The 21,265-nt window shown below is 45.6% G+C and overlaps 1 protein-coding gene across 1 annotated transcript; it reads right to left on the bottom strand.

The window, feature by feature from the left end:
* Window positions 1–449: 449 nt before the first annotated feature.
* Window positions 450–21,156, bottom strand: ap1s3b (adaptor related protein complex 1 subunit sigma 3b). Its single transcript, XM_063220184.1, has 5 exons — window positions 21,025–21,156; window positions 17,480–17,658; window positions 15,230–15,338; window positions 13,422–13,559; window positions 450–1,397 (listed from the first exon to the last, which is right to left on the bottom strand). Exons 1-5 carry the CDS (start codon window positions 21,025–21,027, stop codon window positions 1,362–1,364), a joined length of 465 nt encoding a protein of 154 aa, XP_063076254.1. The 5' UTR covers window positions 21,028–21,156; the 3' UTR covers window positions 450–1,361.
* Between the last annotated feature and the right edge of the window lie 109 nt (window positions 21,157–21,265).

Raw genomic sequence — 21,265 nt, 5'->3', positions numbered from 1 at the left:
AATCCTTTACCAATAAAATGGCCTATATTTAAATATTAGAGTGAACAAGTTGGTGTCTTACTCATTTTTAAACCATTTTGTACGTGTTGGAAGATGTGCAAAGACTTAAAGATAAATAAAGCATTACCATTATTTTCTTCTTGTGGTGTTGTGTTAAATTATTGCATTATGTTTGGACTCTGGCAGTGCTCTGGGTGGGTTCACAAAACTGTACCTTGTAAAAATGCCTCGTTCAGCTTTTCCAAATCATATCCACCTGTGGCCTATTCACCGTAGTGAGTAAAATATTAATATAATTTCACACTAGACTGGGCAGTGATCGTAGAGCTCCCACTGGATTCCAGATTACCAGCAGATGAGATGGGTAGCTTTTATAGCAACAACACCTTTCACTACAGAAGGTGTGCAATGTTATGCTTTTCATAAGAAATTGCCTCCCAACCAGCATATTTATCAAAATATTAAAGTTTATTGTACAGTGTTCATGAAAAAAATCTTTAGTGCTGTAAAATACAGAATTTATTATCACCACCACCCACAAAACAAAACAAACAAAGTCATTCCTTGTAATTATCACCAACTAGTCCCTGAGGCACTGGAGAAGGCTCAGTAAAATCTCAAATATTCATCATAAAGTGACATACATACACATAAAAAGGCACTTAGTAATAGTTCGATATAATTTCTTTTAAATACATGATTACCATAATAATATAATAATAAAAATAATAACAACAATAATAATAAAACAGGACTGAGACAGCGGCCAGACATGATTACAGTCAGTCGGCTTACGACTGTCACTTTCTATCCTGACATGACAATCGGCAGCGGTGACGTCATTGTATGGCTAGCATTCGTAATGTGTGTACGCACGTACGTGCTTTAATGTAAATCCCTTTTTGAAATGACAGCTTGTGGTTATCTTGCTCAACAGGCCTGAGCCGTGTGTTCAGTAGAGGGGAGGTTCAGAAGGAGGCCTATGACTAACTCTTACAGCAAACATGGACAAGCAAGGCAGTGACTGGCCCAAGGCAGAGGAGGAGGGGGGATGTGGTCCCGTATAAGTCCTATGTCTTCAGTGGTGTTGTCTACTTTTTTGTGGTGGGTATACCGTATATTTGATCATTTATGAGTTGGGTATACTGTATACAGTATACTGTATTTTGTGCTATTCCAAATAATGGATCGATCAATTTGAAGTGGGTATAATGAAATTCCTGAAATTTTGAGGTGGGTATACTGCGTATACCTGCGTTCTATGTAGACTACACCACTGTACGTCTTCCTCTCTCCCTCACAGACACTCCAGGTTCCATATCGCATTCTGTCTCTCAGTTCTCCCAGTTCTCCTCTGTGGTCTAGAAAGCAGGCTTGGCCATATACTCCTCCATGGTCTGAAATGCAAGACACACATCAAGTCAAGTCGGTTTTATTGTCAATTTCTTTACATGCGCTGGTCATACAAAGAATTGAAATTACGTTTCTTACTTTCCCATGCAGACAGACATAGACTCTAGACTCTAGGTGTGGACATAGACAATTATACATAAATAATGTATACATACATTACACATAGAGTACCTACACAATACCCATATAAAGTGCAAGACTAGGCAACAGCAGACATATTGTACATAGAACATAGAGTGAATTAAGGTAAATTGGGCCATTTTTCTGTGCATATAAGTGAATGGAAAAAGTGGCCCAATCTACCTGAATTCACCCTATATTAAAAAGAGGTAGTGAAATGCAAGACACATAGTCATAAAGTCAGACACGCATCATAAATCACACACAGTGTGAAACAAGTTAAAATCCATTTCAGGGAGCACGGCACACTCACACAAGCGCTGCAAACACCCCTGTGTTGTGCGTATTCTGCTGTCATAATGTGACATAATTCAAAATGACTGAAATTCTTGCTGCAGTGCTGACGCAGAGATTAACTGTCAACTGATTCTGTCCCTCACGTCATCCAGCCGCCATGACAACATGACAACATTCTTGAGGCCCTGGCAAAACCTGAATGCCAGTCAAGAATGCAGAGGATTTTGTGCGTTTGTGCGTGTATGTGTGTGTGTGTGCGCGTGTTAGCAGTGGAGCACGGGGTTGTGGACGGCAACGTGTACAACAGGGGTGGGCAACCTATACTATATCTTATCCGGCCGCCTAATTTTAATGTTATTCAGTTTCATATGAAATATGACATGTTTTGTAAAGAAATGTTAGAAACTACATTTGCAATACAATTAAGTTATATTTTCAGGTGACCTAGTGAAGATGGGGTCTGTTGTAAAGGTGGCCGCCTTCAATTATAGGCCTAAAGTGCAGGGGGAAATCCCTCGGAGGACTTTCTAAAATTTAAAGTGGCCCTCGAATGAAAAAGGTTTCCCACCCCTGGTGTACAACATCATCATCAACAACACCAACATCCGAAAAATCGTTCTGTTTCTGCTGCCAGACTTGTTTTTTTTTGTTTTTTACAGCAGGGCAATCAGTCAACAGTAGTTTGAGAGCTTTCCACAAAATAAAAAGCCTCATCTTTAGGCTGTAACTGTCACCTCCACTATTTATCATCTCCAAACTCTTAAAAGCCCTGTCTGAGGCCGTTTCAGTGTCTGCAATTGCAGTGCACGGAGGGACTAATACACTGTGGTCGGAGGAAACGGCACCGCCGGGCCGGCCACATAATAGCAGTCCCACATCACAGATTCCAGACTGCACTGTCTTTTTTTCCCCCATCTGCGAGTAGGGCTGTAACGATACACTCAAGTCATGATTTGGTTTGTGTCATTTGACCTGTAGTTCGATTCATCCCATGATTTTTCAAATGTTTTTTTTTTCATTTATTAATTTGCTATTTTCACATTTGCCAACATTATAAAACAAAATTATGAATCAACAATTCTGTAATGAAGTGTAACAACTTTGAAAGGGTCTATCATGATACTGCCTTCTTGCACTGCGATAGTGTTGTCACTCTGCCTATCGCCTTCTCGGTTCGATTCAATAGCGTTACAGCCCTATCTGCCAGCCGTTGGTAGAAAATAAGAAAACACCCTTGAGGGAACTGCGGACGCTTGAGGAAGTGACACTGCCCATTACCAAAAGTGAAAGAACTCTTTCCCCGTGAACATACAGAACCGCAAAGAGCTTCTGCTTTGAAACTTTGTTTTAGTATTATTTTGTTGTTCGTCTCTTTTTTATGCTTGTAACCTTGTATCTACGTAGATGTAAAGAATTAATAAAAATGTTAGTAAAAAAAGGAAATCTGAATAAAAAATAAGTGAGTGAATAGTTCGTTTTTGTTGGTCAATAGAGTTTAGTTGTAAGCAACTGGATTTCTTTAATTAATAATGTTCTGTTTCTGCCATGTTCATCTCTTGCGAGCTGTTAATCTAGATTCCCCTGGTAGTGAAGCATGCTGCTTGGAGACGCTTTCAGATCAACTCTGGAGTTACAAATATCTTAGAGAAGTGTCTGGGCCTTAGTTTCAGACACACAGATAAACACAGACACATACAGACTGTTGCAGGACTGGTCGGCGGTGGAGTGGAGAGAGAGATGAACGAAACTTGTTTCCAAAAATAGAGCTCTTTTTATTTTTTCTTCTTTTCTAAAACTTTTCTTCAGGTGCAATTATTTACAGTGTACAAAAATAAAGTTGAAAAATGCAGAACATAAACTAATCAAAACCAAATATCAGAAATGCAAAATAAACAGGCTTTGAGTTTGCCAGGCTAAATCAAAATAAATGACCCTGAGCACAACTACACTGCAGCCAAGTCACAGTACCTTTTGCCAAGACGTCTACACCTCAACTGAAGCTCTGAGGCCTCTACAGAGTTTCTATACTCGTAGCCCCTCCCCACAGATGAGCCCAGTTGCCAAAACAAATCAATTAACAAAATAACAAAAATCTAAATGGAAAATAACAACTGAAAAGAATGAACACAAAATACATAAACACCCAAAATAATTTTCAGTAACCAAAATTCCCTCTACACATTATAAAAATATATTTTCCCCATAACCAGTAAAACACCCCCGCTAAAATAGTATGCGCCATTCAGAGCACGTGAGCCCCCCCAATAATTACCCCTTGGATCAGTCCCTCGGTTTCGCCCGAGGATGAAGGAAGTGTTTTGCGTCAGGTGGTGAGTGTACAGAAAACTGCGTTTGTAATGATGGCTAAAAACATTAAATTGCAAAAACGGGTATGTGTGTCAGTGTGGTTTGTTACGGTTACCGGTACAATGTTTTAACAGATGAATGGATGTTTAGATACATGACGCGTGTTGCAAACGTGAGTAGTGACAATGGTGTGAAACAAACAAATGCTACATAATGGAGGTAGGCCTCCCTGCACACTGTGTAACAAATGCTACTAAGATGCTATGGCAAACGGTGAGATGTGGAATGCTTAAACCGGGTAAACCAAAACAGAAAACGGTAATGGAATGAAATGCTACTCACTGCACTAGGACAGCTGATGTTCGAATATGCCGGCAGATAGCTGCCTATGCGCCTATGCGCTTGCGTGAGTAAACAGGTGAAAAGTGATTGGGCGTAAGCGTCACGGCTCACTCCGTGACATTTCCCCCCCCTTCTGAAAATGCCCCCTGTGGCATTCAAGTCAATTTACTCAGGCCTAGACAGGAAGTCAGCTGTACAATTAAATTTCCCCGCCCTGTACAACACATCAAAATCAAAAGGCTGGATCGCCAAGAACCACCTGGTGATCCTGGAATTGGTGTCCCGCATACTCCCTAACCAGGACAACGCTCTGTGGTCGGTTTCCAACACAAATTTACGCCCCAACAAATAGTATTTAAAAGAGTCCAGTGCCCATTTTATGGCAAGGCATTCTTTTTCTACTGTCGAGTAGTTTTGCTCTCTGGGTAGCAGCTTACGGCTAATGTAAGCCACAGGCCGCAATTGTCCTTCATCCCCCTGCAAGAGGACAGCACCCAGGCCTCGGTCAGACGCATCGGTCTGCACAGTGAACGGTCTCTCGAAGTCTGGACTGAGGAGCACAGGCTCTTGACACAAAGAGTCCTTTAAGTCCTGGAATGCGCTCTCGCACTCCTCAGACCACTGGACAATGTTGGGTTGGTTCTTGCGGGTTAGTTCAGTCAGTACAGCCGCTTTCTCTGAAAAGTTCTGAATGAAGCGCCTGTACCAACCCACAAGACCCAAGAACGAGCGTACCTGCTTCTTGGTGGTTGGCCGCTCCGCAGACTTGATCGCCTCCACCTTCCCCACCTGAGGACGGATGACCCCTCTGCCCAGAACATAGCCCAGGTAGGATGTTTCCTCCCTGGCCAAGGCACACTTGTCTGGGTGGATGGTGAGACCCGCCTCCTTAACCAAGGAGAGGATCTGCTGCAGATGTTGGAGGTGCTCCCCCCAGGTGGCGCTGTAGATCACGATGTCATCAAGGTAGGCGGCGGCAAAGCCCTCCGCCCCCCTGAGGATCCTGTCCATCAATCGCTGGAAGCTTGCTGGCGCCCCATGCAGGCCGAAGGGTAGAACTGTGAACTGGAAGTGCCCGAATGGTGTTCTGAAGGCAGTGAGCTCTTTGCTGCCCTCTGCCAGTGGCACCTGCCAATAACCTTTGCACAAGTCGAGTGTGCTTAGGTATTTGGCCTTGCCCAGGCGTTCAACGAGGTCGTCGACCCTTGGCATGGGGTATGGGTCAAACTTTGCTTGCATGTTGACCTTGCGAAAGTCCAAGCAGAATCTCAGGCTGCCATCTTTCTTGGGTATCAGGATCACTGGACTACTCCACTCGCTGAAGGACGGCTCGATGACCCCCAGCTCAAGCATCATGTCCAGCTCCTCTTTCATGACCGGCAGCAAACGCTCCGGCACCCTGTAGCAAGGCTGCCGCACTGGGTTGTCGTCCTTAAGCACCACCCGGTGCTCCACCAGCTCCGTCCGCCCGGGTCGCTGAGTGAAGAGGCCCTCTGGCAGGATGTTGCAGAGGTCACGCTGGCGCTCCTCCGACAGATGGCTGAGGTCTAGCTGGCTCTCCTCCTCTCGGCCCGGCAGATACTGCTCGCTGTATTCTTCCTCCTCTTCCACTGCTCGGATGAACAGCGCTGACGCCGCCTGCTGTGGCTCTGACTGCAGTTCTGGCTCCGCCCGCTCCATCCACCGCTTCAACATGTTGACATGGAAGACTTGATGTTTCTTTCGACGGTCTGGCATGTTGATCTCGTACGTCACCTTTCCCATCTTGCGCGTCACGGTGTAGGGCCCCTGCCATTTCGCCAACAGCTTGTTGTCTGAGCTGGGCAACAACAGCAGGACCCGGTCACCAGGCTGGAAGCTGCGCGTGCGGGCAGACCGGTCATACCATGCCTTCTGTCGTTGTTGGGACTTGCGGAGGTTGTCTTGAGCCATGGCAGTCACAGCAGTCAGCTTCTCCCTCATCTTCAAGACGTAGGAGATGATGTCCGTCTGCTCCGATGTCTCTCCCTCCCAGGTCTCCTTCAGCACGTCCAGTGGTCCCCGTACCTGATGTCCATACAGCAGTTCGAAGGGAGAGAACCCCGTTGATTCTTGGGGAACCTCTCTGTACGCGAACAACAGGTAGGGTATCCACTGGTCCCACTCTTTGCCGCTGTCATCCACAAACCGTCTGAGCATGTTCAGCAGGGTCTGATTGAACCGCTCGACGAGTCCATCAGTCTGTGGGTGATAGGGAGTGGTTCTGATGCGCTTTATCCCTAACAGGTCATAAACTTGCTTAAGGGTTTTGCTCATGAAATTTGGGCCTTGGTCTGTTAACACCTCACGGGGAATTCCTACTCTGGAGAAGAGCTGAAGTAGGCAGGAGGCAACTTGTTTAGCAGTGACAACTTTTAGGGGGAAGGCCTCAGGGTACCTGGTAGCATAGTCACATATTACTAAAATGAAGCGGTTCCCTGACCTACTCTGTTCCAGGGGACCTACTACATCTACTGCAATTCGCTCAAAAGGGGTGTCAACTACAGGGAGTGGCACTAATGGGGCTCGTGCAAAACCTTTCCCTCCTGTTAGCTGACATTTGGGACATGATCGGCAGTAGTCTCTCACTCGAACAAACATTCCTGGCCAGTAAAAGCGTCTGCTAATGCGTTGTAGTGTCTTCATATGTGCTAGGTGACCTGCCCAAGGGATTGTGTGGCCTAGCTCCAAAACTTGCTGTCTGTACTGCTCTGGCACTACAAGCTGCAAACCATCTTCACTTTGTCGGTACAGAATGTTATTTTGCAGGGTAAAAACCTCATTTCCAAGGGCTGGGACAAAACAAGAACCTTCCTCTGCCTCCTTAAACAGTTTGGCTAGCGTTGGGTCTGCACGTTGCAGTACAGCAACATCACCATTAAAATGTACATCAGCATCAGACAGGCTAGGGGGTTCTACATCTGAGTCACTCTGTAGGCCTGACTGCTCTACGATGTCTAGCACTGTCTCTCTGCGCTTGGCACATCTCTCCTCACGGGTGCATGCTGGCTCAACTGGGACATCCTCACCATAAAAAGGGAAATCAGCCATGTCAAGTGGTTTAGCCTTCGCCATAGCTCTTGTTGCTACACAGCTTAAAACAGTCTTCCCTACCAGGTCTGGCAACACAGGGAGGTCTTGGCCCAACAGTATTGGGTATGGCAGTTTGGGGACCAGCCCCACCTTGAGCAAATATGTCTGACCACATATGCCAACATACACCTCTGCTGTGCTATGCTCACTTGTATCACCATGAACACAACAGATAGTCAACTTTTCATTTTCATCTCTGCACTCAAGGGGGACTAAATCTGCCTGAACCAATGTCTGTGTGCATCCTGTGTCGACTAGGGCCGTGGTGGGTTTACCATTAAGTTGTACATTAATGATGGGGTCTCTACTCTGCTGAGTCATAATGGGTGGGCTAGGGTTGGGTACATAGCATAGGTGGGAATGCTTGGGCTTTCTGAGGGGGCAAGCGGGGCTCTTGTGACCTTCCCTACCACAGTTAAAGCATGAAACACCTTGGGGCTTAACACTGCTATGGGGTGGGGGTGGAGTGTTCCTACTGTAGTTTGGGGGCGCACCAGAACCACGTCCACTACCAACACCATCAGACTTACCCCAGGGTTGGCGGTCCAGCACTCCGGCGTAGCGGTACCTCTTGGAGCCTTTGTGTGCGGCGACGAAGTTCTCCACGAGGGTGGCGGCCTCTGCTGCTGTCGTCGGGTTGCGTTCTTTGACCCAGGTCCTCACCTCTGGATAGAGAACGCGCAGGTATTGCTCCAGCACCATGGTCTCCATGAGGGCTTCTTTGCTGCATGTGTCGTACTTCACCCATTTAGAAAACAGGTCTTTAAGGCGTATGTACAGTTCTTGTGGTGTTTCGTCTTGGTTGGTGTCCATTGCTCGGAACTGTGAGCGATATGTCTCGGCGTTTATTTCATATTTCTTCAGAATTGCTTCTTTCAGTTTGTCAAAGTTCATGTTGTTTTCAGGGTCCATTGCAATGAAGGCACTCCTGGCTTTGCCCGTTAAAAGTGGTATTAGGTGGATTGCCCAATCCTCCTTTGGCCACTCACAGGCTGCTGCCAGCTTCTCAAACGTTGTCAGGTAGTGGTCGATGTTGTCGGTCTCTTCCAGCTTTGGCATCTTCAGCTTGTATGGGGTCTTGCTCCCTCTGGTGGCGTCTGCGGCCGGTTCGGGTGTCGAAGTGCGAGAGGGAACTGGCGTGCCCCCCCTCTCTCTCACGTTCTCCACATCCAGCTGGAGTTGGTTCATCTGATGCTTAAGGACGGAATACTGCTGGGCTTGCCGGGCAGACTCCTTCTCCAGCTTCACATCTCTGGCTCGCTGCACCTCCATGAAGGACTCGAACATTCTTGCCAGCCGGTCCAGGGATGACTCATCTCCTCTCTCTGTGTTGGCTGTGGCTGTGGTTACTGCTGTCGCCTCTGCATCACCCCCGACTGCTGCTGCCTCTTCATTGGCTTTGCTTGCTTGCTTCCTGGTGGTCGACATCTTTGTCTTCAACTCTGCCACTCCAAAGTCCTCACTTCTGACACCACATGTTGCAGGACTGGTCGGCGGTGGAGTGGAGAGAGAGATGAACGAAACTTGTTTCCAAAAATAGAGCTCTTTTTATTTTTTCTTCTTTTCTAAAACTTTTCTTCAGGTGCAATTATTTACAGTGTACAAAAATAAAGTTGAAAAATGCAGAACATAAACTAATCAAAACCAAATATCAGAAATGCAAAATAAACAGGCTTTGAGTTTGCCAGGCTAAATCAAAATAAATGACCCTGAGCACAACTACACTGCAGCCAAGTCACAGTACCTTTTGCCAAGACGTCTACACCTCAACTGAAGCTCTGAGGCCTCTACAGAGTTTCTATACTCGTAGCCCCTCCCCACAGATGAGCCCAGTTGCCAAAACAAATCAATTAACAAAATAACAAAAATCTAAATGGAAAATAACAACTGAAAAGAATGAACACAAAATACATAAACACCCAAAATAATTTTCAGTAACCAAAATTCCCTCTACACATTATAAAAATATATTTTCCCCATAACCAGTAAAACACCCCCGCTAAAATAGTATGCGCCATTCAGAGCACGTGAGCCCCCCCAATAATTACCCCTTGGATCAGTCCCTCGGTTTCGCCCGAGGATGAAGGAAGTGTTTTGCGTCAGGTGGTGAGTGTACAGAAAACTGCGTTTGTAATGATGGCTAAAAACATTAAATTGCAAAAACGGGTATGTGTGTCAGTGTGGTTTGTTACGGTTACCGGTACAATGTTTTAACAGATGAATGGATGTTTAGATACATGACGCGTGTTGCAAACGTGAGTAGTGACAATGGTGTGAAACAAACAAATGCTACATAATGGAGGTAGGCCTCCCTGCACACTGTGTAACAAATGCTACTAAGATGCTATGGCAAACGGTGAGATGTGGAATGCTTAAACCGGGTAAACCAAAACAGAAAACGGTAATGGAATGAAATGCTACTCACTGCACTAGGACAGCTGATGTTCGAATATGCCGGCAGATAGCTGCCTATGCGCCTATGCGCTTGCGTGAGTAAACAGGTGAAAAGTGATTGGGCGTAAGCGTCACGGCTCACTCCGTGACACACACACACACACACACACACACACACACACACACACACACACACACACAGACACAGATGCACACAGACACGCACACACACGCATGCTAGTGTCTTCAGAAGATTTACAGAGGTGGTTATCAGGAGCGCAAGAGTAATGTGGTGCCCACCCTGTGACTCAGTACATAAAATTCCTGCGTAAAAGCTCCTTATCTGTTGACCATTACTGCCCTAGCGATATCACCGATGGGGCAGTTTGTGTGTACTGGGGGAGATCAGCATCTAAGCTCATCTCAGTGCACACATACAGTATTTGTGGTTTCAATATTTCCTTTGAGATAAATCAACTATCTCTACTATACAGTGCCCTCCATAATTATTGGCACCCCTGGTTGAGATGTGTTTTTTAGCTTCCAAATATTTTATTTTTTTTCTAAATAATATGGGACCTTAATGGAAAAAAAAGAGAAAAATCCAACCTTCAATACAAGTGCATTTATTCAGTGGGGAAAAAATCCCACATAAAGAAATAATTATTTGACATCAAATAATGTGTGTCACAATTATTAGCACCCCTGGTGTTAATATTTTGTACAACCCCCTTTTGCCAACAAAACAGCACCTAATCTTCTCCTATAATGTTTCACAAGATGGGAAAAGACAGAAAGAGGGATCTTCAGCCATTCCTCTTTGCAGAATCTCTCTAAATCATCCAGAGACCTGGGTCCTCTCCTCTGTACTCTCCTCTTCAGCTCACCCCACAGGTTCTCAATGGGGTTGAGGTCAGGGGACTGAGATGGCCATGGGAGGAGCTTGATTTTGTGTCTGGTGAACCATTTCTGTGTAGATTTGGCCATATGTTTAGGGTCATTGTCTTGCTGAAAGACCCAGTGACGACCCAGCTTCAGCTTTCGGGCAGAGGGCAACAGATTTTGATTTAAAATGTCCTGGTATTTCAAAGCATTCATGATGCCATGCACCCTAACAAGGTTCCCAGGGCCTTTGGAAGCGAAACAGCCCCACAGCATCACTGACCCACCCCCATACTTCACAGTGGGTATGAGGTGCTTTTCAGCATGCGCATCTTTCGTGGTACGCCAGACCCACTTAGAGTGTTTGTTGCCAAAAAGCTCAATCTTGGTCTCATCTGACCAAAGCACACGGTCCCAGTTGAAGCCCCAATACCGCTTGGCGAACTCCAGACGCTTGCGTTTATGATTGTGAGTGAGGAAAGGTTTTCTCCGTGCATGCCTCCCAAACAGCTTGTTGGCGTGTAGACAGCGCCTGATGGTTGATTTGGAGACTTTGTGACCCCAGGATGCTACCATTTGGTGCAATTCTGTAACAGTGAGCTTTGGAGATCTTTTGATTTCTCGTACCATCCTCCTCACTGTGCGTGGTGGCAAAATAAACTTGGGTCCTCGTCCAGGCTTGTTTACCACTGTTCCAGTTGTTTTGAACTTCTTAATTATTCCTCTCACAGTGGATATGGGCAGCTGCAGTTGAGTGGCAATCTTCTTGTAGCCTCTGCCTGACCTGTGAAGGTCGACGCACATCTGCCTCACTTGTATGCTGTGTTCCTTTGTCTTTCCCATGTTTAAGAGTGGATAAGAGAAATGGCCTCGGTGTCACGTCATATTTATACCCCAGGGAAACAGGAAGTGATGAATTACTAATTAAATGTTCCTACATACTCTGGTATACTTTAAAAACTACTGTAGAAATGACAGAAATGCTTCAATTATATTTATTTCCTGGGAATTGTTAAGGGTGCCAATAATTGTGGAACAGGTGATTTAATGAAAAATAATTATTTTTTAGTCAGGGATTTTTTTATTTTCTTACAATTCATTTGAGTTGAAGGCTACATTTTCCTACAATTTTCAGTGTGACAGTATTCTTCTGCAATAAACACTGAATTTATTTTAAGGCTTTTAACACATCTCAACCAGGGGTGCCAATAATTATGGAGGGCACTGTATCTAAATTTTCTATCATTGCAACTTATCTTCGCTAAACTCTGTTCTCTGACAGCGTTGTCCAACATGGTCTCAGAAGAGTTACAAGTTAAGAGTTCACGTCTAAGTGATATGCACCATTTTTTTGTATAATCTGCTGAGGGGACTGCAATGTGTCCGTACTGACATTTGGATATGTTAACAAGGTAACACTTTATTTTAGGGATACATCTATTAGCACTAATACATACAATGTTAATTCCTGCATAAGTAACTTGTAAGGCATGTACTAAGCAAACGCTAAGGCCTACTAGGTCCTTACTAAGGTTAAATTGGTAATAAATCCCTTATTGTGCATGAACAAGACATTTTCGAATACATGCCTAACAAATGTTTGATTTTGCTTTGTACATGCCTTACTTATACAGGCACATTGTATGTATTAGTGCTAATAGATGTATCCCTAAAATAAAGTGTTACCGTTAACAACACTAAGAAGTATCAGCCACAGAAGACAGCATTTGAAGGCTATGTAGAATACAGATGTACACAAGCCTTCATGTCCATGTACAGCAGACAATGAAAGTTCTAAATAGAACTACAGTACACAGAATTCACAAACATGGAATGTTAGAATCATGCATTATTGTAACATTCTTTAATAGAATGTAACCATCCGTCAACTGAATTGACACAGCTAATTTCCATGCAGATCACTTACTTTTTATTCACTTCTTTACAAGATTTATGTGGTGAGGAAGTCTTATTGTGGTGAAAATATGACTTAGGCTATGTTTAGCAAAATGAGCTCTGTAATAATGTTACAAATATACTGTAGCTTACTGTTAGCTTGTCTTAGTAGAAATCCCCTCGTGGACCACCTGAGCTCTGTTGCAGACCACTCTTTTGCCTCTTTTCCACTGCCAGTTTTCTGGTAGGTCTTCAGCTCGACAAAGCGTGACTCGGCCGCCACTATTTGCTTTTTGAATAGGCACGACACAGCTCAATCGTAAAGCAAAAAGTGTCGACCGAGTCGTGCTGTGTCGAGCTGTAGGCCTACCAGAAAATCGGCAGTGGAAAAAAGGCATTTGAGAATCACTGCTATGGAGCCATTGCAGCCTTCACAAACCTTCTGTGAACCTGCCAGTTTGAACCCCTATCTCTGCATGTGCTCCCCTCTCTGTGTCTGTCAGGGCCGTCTCCAGTCAACAGCATAGCATAGCACATCAACAGTAGTGCCAGAGAGCACGGATGAGAAGTCACCACTTGAATGGATTTGAGCGGATTACTGCGGGGAACAGACACGGCGGCTCTGCTGCCACTGACGGACAGCCCATAATACTACTCACCTCCTGAAGCATGTCGGAGGCCTCTATCGCCTTGGAGACGGATTTCTTGGACGTCTCGAGTATCTCTCCGCCTATGAGGAACTCGTCCAGGATGAAGTAGGCCTTCTCGAAATTAAATATGATGTCTAACTCGCACACCTAGGGCCGGGAGATAAGACACAAAGAAATAAGAAGCTGATAATGTAATCATTTCATTACAATGTAATAACTCGTGATTATGTAACAAAAAGCACCTCCTCACAAATGTCCAAAGACATGCAATAAAATCTGATCATGTAAATTGAATACGTTGTCTGTCTGACTCACACACGAAGGGCCAGGAGACACAAGGCAAAGATATAAGAATGCAGCTGCTGTGAGTGTACGACTTAAGTGGACACTGAAGTAATCTCATAGTTACTTGCTGACCAGTTACACCAATAATGAATAACCGCCACCCATTAGCTTATAGGCAACGCGGTCTACCGCTATACAGGGGCGACTCTAGGGTAGTGAAGTTAACTATGAGCCGTTTTCAGAAGTGGCCAAAGTGAAAGTAGTGGTAAATTTATGATGTAAGTACAACACTAGCACATGATATTACCTGAGATTCTTTAAGTATATAGAGATATGCCAATGTAATAGGTTGCTATGGGCACCTAACATGACCAGGTTCCGGTCTGCCTAAAGGAGCATGTCATAATGCTCCTAGCATTGAATAGAACAGTCCTTAGGTCTGCCTAGGTCTGCCTAAAGGGGGATCCCCCCCCCTCCCCTGAACCCAGAAACAATGGGCCAATAGCGGTTATAGCAGTTATTCCATTGCACCTAATGAGGTGGCTAAATGTTGTAGAACTAAAATAAAAACATAAAAGGATCACCACCAAATTTAATCCAACCAGCATATAATCAGGTATCTGTAGGCCAGTTACTCAGTGAAGTTACAAGGAAGGAAACAACCGGTTTTGTTTTTCACATCCGCTTTTACTTTGGCTACCTCTGCCTGTTGTTCCACCTCTACGGGGCCTGGCAGATGGCGTGCCTCTGCTGTCAGACTGTACTAACTAGGGCTGCACATTATATCCAAAATGTATCGATATTGCAATATCAAGAGTGGTGATATGCGTATCGCGAAAATGAATTCATCATTGCTAACAAATAAAACATTTCTGTGTAGTATCACTAGCTGAATATCAACGAATGCACAAAAAGCCCACCATGACCAAAGCCACGCCCCCCACACAGACCGACAAATTAGTGACAAGAAAAACACTCAGCTATATTTCTAAATATCGTTTAAATATCGTTATCGAGGTATTGCATGCTGTTATCGAGTATCGTTTTTTTTTCTGATATCGTGCAGCCCTAGTAGTAACCATCACACAGGTTAGTGGTGCGCTGTGGCAGTTCAGGTATGCCATTAGATGAGGAACAGTGTGGAGGATGAAGACATGTAGCCCTGCAGGTCAAAAAATGCAAGGGCCTGCTCTCCAGGCAGACATTAATGTGCTGCAGGGTAATGATGGGCCGAATACCGGACAGCTTAAGCAGTCATCCCCAATTACTTTATGAGAGAGAGAGAGAGAGAGAGAGAGAGAGAGAGAGAGAGAGAGAGAGAGAGAGAGAGAGAGAGAGAGAGAGAGAGAGAGAGAGAGAGAGAGAGAGAGAGAGACATCTGTGTCACTTTGCTAATAATTTCCATACAGACAGACAGAAAGAGGCACTGAGTCTACACTCAGTGGGTAATAAGTGAGAGAGAGAGAGCGAGATAGAGAGAGACAGAGAGAGAGAGAATGAAAGACAAATAAAAGAGATGGCGAATTCCTTACATTTCCAAAATATTGGTCCAGCAGCTCCACATACCGATGCAACACCTCCAGAGCCAGCAGCTCATTATCTTGCTCTTCAAGGCCACAGCAGAAGTAAAGGCTGGCATACCTGGACACACATGCAAATAGAGATTTAAACGCAAACACAGACACACAGACAATGACAGGCATGCATTCACAAAAGCAACCCTTATTCAAATTAAAAACAATTACTCGTTGTCAATCATCAGTGTTTAAGCAGTGACAACAGGTTCATGACAGCAACTGTAAATGGCAGCAGAAGTAAAGGCTTGCATACCTGGATATACAGTACATGTAAATGGAGATTAAAACACACACAAACATGAACACGTTCAGGCCGACTGGTGCCCATTCCCGCACCTAATCGCGAAGCGTCCGGCACGTTCACTCCGCAGATCTTAGATTTTTTTGTGTGTCTTTTTCGACTTTATTTGACGGGAGGTGGACAGAAAACCAATTGTGAGAGAGACGGGAGGGGTCGGCAAAGGACCCGGGCCAGGAACCGAACCCGGGTCAGCCGCAACGCCCGTGAGTGCCCCACTGGATCACACAGATCTTAACGTCCGCGAGCCGGAAAGTTGGGCCAACCAAAAACACAGTCACAAGTGGAAAAGTTCAGAGCCTGGTTCGAACGAAAGTGGTTCGCAGGTAAGCGAACATAACTGGTGTGGGCATGGGCACCAGCACCGTTTCTGGTTGGCCTGAAAACAGTAACAGAGACACAGACAGACAGAAAAGCACTCTCACGCACACACAAATGCGGTCCTTCATCAAATTATTAACAATTAGTCGTTCTCAATCATCAGTGTTTGGGCAGTGACAGCAGGTCCATGACAGCAGCTGCTGATCTGAACAGAGAGCAGACGATCCTCTCCCTTGGCATCTCAGGAGGATTTACAGTGGGCCGCCTGTGGACAGTCAGGGAAAGACTGCGGACAGAGAGTCCAAGTGTGTGTGTGTGTGTGTGTGTGTGTGTGTGTGTGTGTGTGTGTGTGTGTGTGTGTGTGTGTGTGTGTGTGTGTGTGTGTGTGTGTGTGTGTGTGTGTGTGTTACATAAGAGTGGCCATCCATCTCAGGGCCAGATGGCCGTGATGAGTGGGGATATAGACGGCCATGCTCTCTCTCTCTCTCTCCCTATGACTCAGTTATATGGAGACCAGGGATGAGAGGAGCTACTGTACAGCAGTGACGGAGGGCCTCAAGACCTCCCAAGGGAGAGGAGGAGAGAGAAACAGGGTGAAGAGAGAGATAGAGAGAGGGAGAGAGGGAGAGAGGGAAAGAGAGGGAGAGAGAGAGTCTGAGAGAGAGAGAGAAGGAAAGAAAGATACAAAGAAACAAAGAAAGAGAGAAAAAAGGAGAGAGAGAGAGAAAGGAAGAAAGGAGAGAGAGAGAGAGAGAGAGAAGAGAGCGAGGAAGAGAGAGAGAGAGAGAGAGAGAGAAGAGAGCGAGGAAGAGAGAGAGAGAGAGGAGAGAGGAGGGAGAGAGAGAGAGAGCGAGAGAGAGAAGTAGGTAGGGAGGGAGGGAGAGGGAGACAGGCACAGACAGAGACGTACTCTGTGCACAACTCAGCAAGCAGTGACAGCCATTTTATCATTCCTCCCCCTACTTCCCTTCTCCCTTTCCCCATCATCCCTCCTTCCATTCTCTCTCTCTCTCTTTCTGTGCCCCCCTTCCTCTCTCTCATCCCTCCTTTCCCTTCTATCCCACCTTCCCTCATCCCTCCTTACTTTCTATCCCTCCCTCCTGCTCTCCCTCCCTCATCCTTCTGTCTCTTCCCTTATCTCGCTCTATCCATCTCCCTCATCCCTCCTACCCTTCTCTCTCTCTTTCTCTCTCTCTCTCTTTCTCTCTCTCTCTCTCTCTCCATCCATCCATCCATCCATCCATCCTCCACCCCTCCTCCTGGTCACCTCTTGTATACGATCTTCAGGTCCCTCCAGGTGATGAGGTTGCAGGTCCATGCATACCTTTGTCCCCCCTCTCCTCTCTCTCTCTCTCTCTCTCTCTCTCTCTCTCTCTCTCTCTCTCTTTCTTCCTCTCTCTCTCCATCATCCACCCCTCCACCCCCCTCCTCGGCACCTCTTGTATACAATCTTCAGGACCCTCCTTCCCTTCCCTCTCTTCCTCTCTCTCTCTCCATCATCCACCCCTTCACCTCACCTCTTCCCTTCTCTCTCTCCCTCCCTCCATCATCCCTCCCTCCATCCTCCACCCCTAACTCCTGGTCACCTCTTGTATACGATCTTCAGGTCCCTCCAGGTGATGAAGTTGCAGGTGCGTGGTTTGCGTGCGAGCACCAGCGTGGTCATGTCCCGCAGCACCTTCTTCTTCTCGCGCTCCGTGATGGGCGCGTACCACTTCTGCAGGCGCACCTTGCCCTGCCGGCTGAACAGCAACAGGAAACGCATCTGCAGGCAGACAGGAAGTGACGCAATGCCATGAGATGAGGTGAAGGGTTTTGGTTTGAGGGAGACTATGGCCGGGTGCCTGATGGCACATTGCTGCTTTTGCTGTGCAGCACATTTCTAACCAGAATGCATTGAAATGGCAAAGTGTGCACGCACGATGCATGCATAGCAAGAGCAGCAATGCGCTATCATGAACGCGGCCAATGGGTTATTTCCAATATGCAGACTCCCATCCTCTACCTGTGCTTGTGGCCTTATGTTTCGCTGACATCCCGCCTCCGTGGAGAAAACAATTAAGTTTCCTCGCTGTCAGTCTAGCCACAACCATTTTTGGGGGATTATTCTTTATTCACCATCCCAATTGCAAATGGAAAATGACATTAGAATTCAGCCTTTCCGAGATATTGAAATACACTTCTGTCGTCAGTGACATTATCACAAGGCCACAAGCAGGCAAGTGAGCAAGGAAGGAGGGGAGTTTGGATATTACAAGGAACCCAATGGGTACAACTCGTGCATATTTTTATCTTTGACCTTTATATCTCATCTCACGAAAAGGATTACTTGTGTTAAATCAACTGAACAGAATGAGGGTCTTGCTATTTTTGTAGTGTTAAGCATGCAGTACAATTAAGTTTGTTAAGGTTACAGAATGACTCATAGAAAAAATATTGTTATGAATGACACAAGAGACTGGAAGTAAACTCCGCCTAAACAACAAACACAAGAGTTTGTCATACTGACGGAATGGGGAGGAAAGATGACTTGGCGCAGCAGAGCACAGACACGATTCTCCAGGCAGGTGAAGGCCTAGCCTGGTCCTAACCATGCCATAATACTACCATTTCATTTCGTATTCATGGTCTGGAGGTTGTTTGATCTGATGCGATTGCAGGAAGTGGGAAGTGTGCACTCAGGTCTGGTTTGAAATGATTGGACAGCTCTCACCCAGTCACCGACAGTTACTCAACAACAACATAACTCAGGCGTTTACGTTATCGTCACGAGCACCCTCCCCCTTTCGCCCCCACCAACGTGTCTCTTCGCTTATTGGCTGTTTTCTGGGGAGGGTTAGCCGACCAGATCGTACCGCTCAACATTGCTCCACAGAAAACAGGGGCCAGTCTAGTAGTGGAGCCAATCCATTGATGGAAGTACGTAGGATGGTGCGCGAGGCCAGTTAAGGCCTATTACAACGACAATGCTGGATCACAAGAGGGGCAGAGGCACTCTGAAGTCCATTCAAAAGTCCTTTATTGAAACAGACTTTATTTTGAATGGACTTCAGAGTGTCTCGGACCCTCTTGATCTCACATTTTGAATGCCCACCTGAAGATTTTTATGCGACTACCCCACAGGTGCAACTCGGCTACTTCTCTCTACATGGTTAATACTGGATCACAGTTTGGGAATAAAACCCTACAAAAACACCCAAGTGCCTTAATGCAATACATCTTCCCATATAAAATGTACTCTTCAGTATCTTGACTCTAAAATGCTGTATCCAATAGCATAAGGTACCAGTCTCCATGCCATTTCTGAGTACCTTTCAAATATCCTTTAACTTTGAACATCATTCTGCCCCAGAAATGCATGACAACTACAGTAGAGTACATGTCTGTATTCCAGACACATAAAAACAACAATCAGGGTCCAGTGTGTGTCCATCTGACACAAAAGCACAAGATGATGCTTTTACACCAGGGAAGGGGTCAGTTAACCTGGGCCCAGTGAGCGGTAGGGGGTCAGAACCGGGTTACCATTGTATGTATTGTTTTGCACTTGTTGTTCTGTATATTTCCTGTGCACTTTGTATCTGCTAGTGATGCTGGCTATGATTATGTCTTCGTTTGTACGTCGCTTTGGTTATAAAGCGCCTGCCTAATGCAATGTAATGCAATGTAATGTATTGAGTTTGTCTCAGGCCCAGCCAAAGCGGTCACCGGCCCGGTGTGACACATTGCCATGATGATGCTATGGCTGTTCACGATAAAAGTGGAAGCTCTCCTTCACAAGCCTTCCCTAAAGGGTTGAACAGCACAGCACACCACCTATTATTGACAGAACAGATGAAACAATAACTTTTCTGAAGCCTGGGCGCACACACAGGCCACACGCCAGGAAGTATGGTGCGAAACACTGGATATTGTTTATTGGCTAGGCTTTCAGAAACAATAAAAGATTTTGTGGAGTGTGTGAGGCACTTGCATGTTTTTTTTTTAACTTTATGATTTCATTCTTTCATTTCCCGGATGTGTGTTAGGTCTGTGAGCTGTGGGCCTGTAGCCACTCACTGCCTTGGCTGCAATGGTGTAAGTGGAGGATATTAAGATCGGGATGAGTCAGAAGATGACAGAGGTATATGAGAGGCAACAGGAAAACACAAGCATAACAAACCTAAGAAACGGGCCACCTTCAAGGTTCCCCGTCACATGGTGTTAGAATCAATCACGAGAGGAGTAGGCCTAATGTTTAGGGGGACTTCCAGAGGAGTTTCCTTGTTTTGTTTTTCGCTAGGAATTATTTGAGAGCTTTCAGTCCTGTCCTGGATCGTATCTTCCTCCAATTGTTCAAATGGCGGTAGGCTACACAATATCCTTACAGAGGCTTAGTGTGCGCCAGTGTCGGTCTGTGATGTCGCCAAGCAGAGCGTCTATTTTGTTCCCCTCAGCAATTCTTGAATAATGTTATTGCTTTATATTTTAATGACGAACACAAAGACTGCGCAAATACTGTAGCCCCAACAATGAGAGCCAAAAATATCGGGTATGGCCACTGTCAACTTGGAGATTACCAAAATGAATGGGCAACTTGCTAAAAATCAAGTAAAAAGCTGCTCCCCGCGGTGTTTATGCCAAAGCGCATTCCAGTTGCTTGTGCCAGTAAATAAACATTGTTCTTCCCTGGGAGCAAAACTAATGGTGTTGTGGCAATACCCACATAACTTGACAGTTCTTACAAAGCTGATAGTTCTACTTTAATGGCGAAACTGGGGATTTGAATGACGGAACCTGTTCCGCAAGACAACAATGGGCAGGTGCTAAGGAACTGGTAGCCTACTACACCTAACACCACACGAAATTGTTCCAAGGGTCACCTGCGCATAAATGAGAACACACCGACGGTAAAATCGCCCCAGCCACCATGCCTGGTGTTACATCTACCTGGGGTGACCCAAGATGGAAAGAAGATAACTGACATTTCGATGCTGAATTCATTAATGTACCATAAATGAGGAATGATGTTTCGGTAACACAACAGGTGCAACGACGACTTGGATCTCAGCTGGTGAGAATAGGATGTAGTTCTAGTTCACCTAGAACTTCACACGGTAATGCCGCGTTTATGACAATGTGCCCAACTTACCATATTGAAACAAGTAAATGTCCAAACGGCCTCTGAATTTCCCTTCGGTCAGTTTTTCTGTTTTCTCGCGCACTGCTGGACACTGCACAGACGCACTCTCATAGTTGTCTTTCCCACAATCCCTCGAAACAGAAAGTCACGGAAGCCCTCCCCTTGCAGAAAACTCGCGGCGGAGTGGAATACCCCGCGTCACCATTAACTCGATACGCGATTGGCTGGGGCTATGCACCTGTTGCACAGC

The sequence above is a fragment of the Engraulis encrasicolus genome, chromosome 16, assembly GCF_034702125.1.
Source record: "Engraulis encrasicolus isolate BLACKSEA-1 chromosome 16, IST_EnEncr_1.0, whole genome shotgun sequence".
Taxonomy (NCBI): Eukaryota; Metazoa; Chordata; class Actinopteri; order Clupeiformes; family Engraulidae; genus Engraulis; species Engraulis encrasicolus.
The sequence above is the reverse complement of the archived record's forward strand: the minus strand, read 5'-3'. Positions and strand labels throughout refer to the sequence as shown.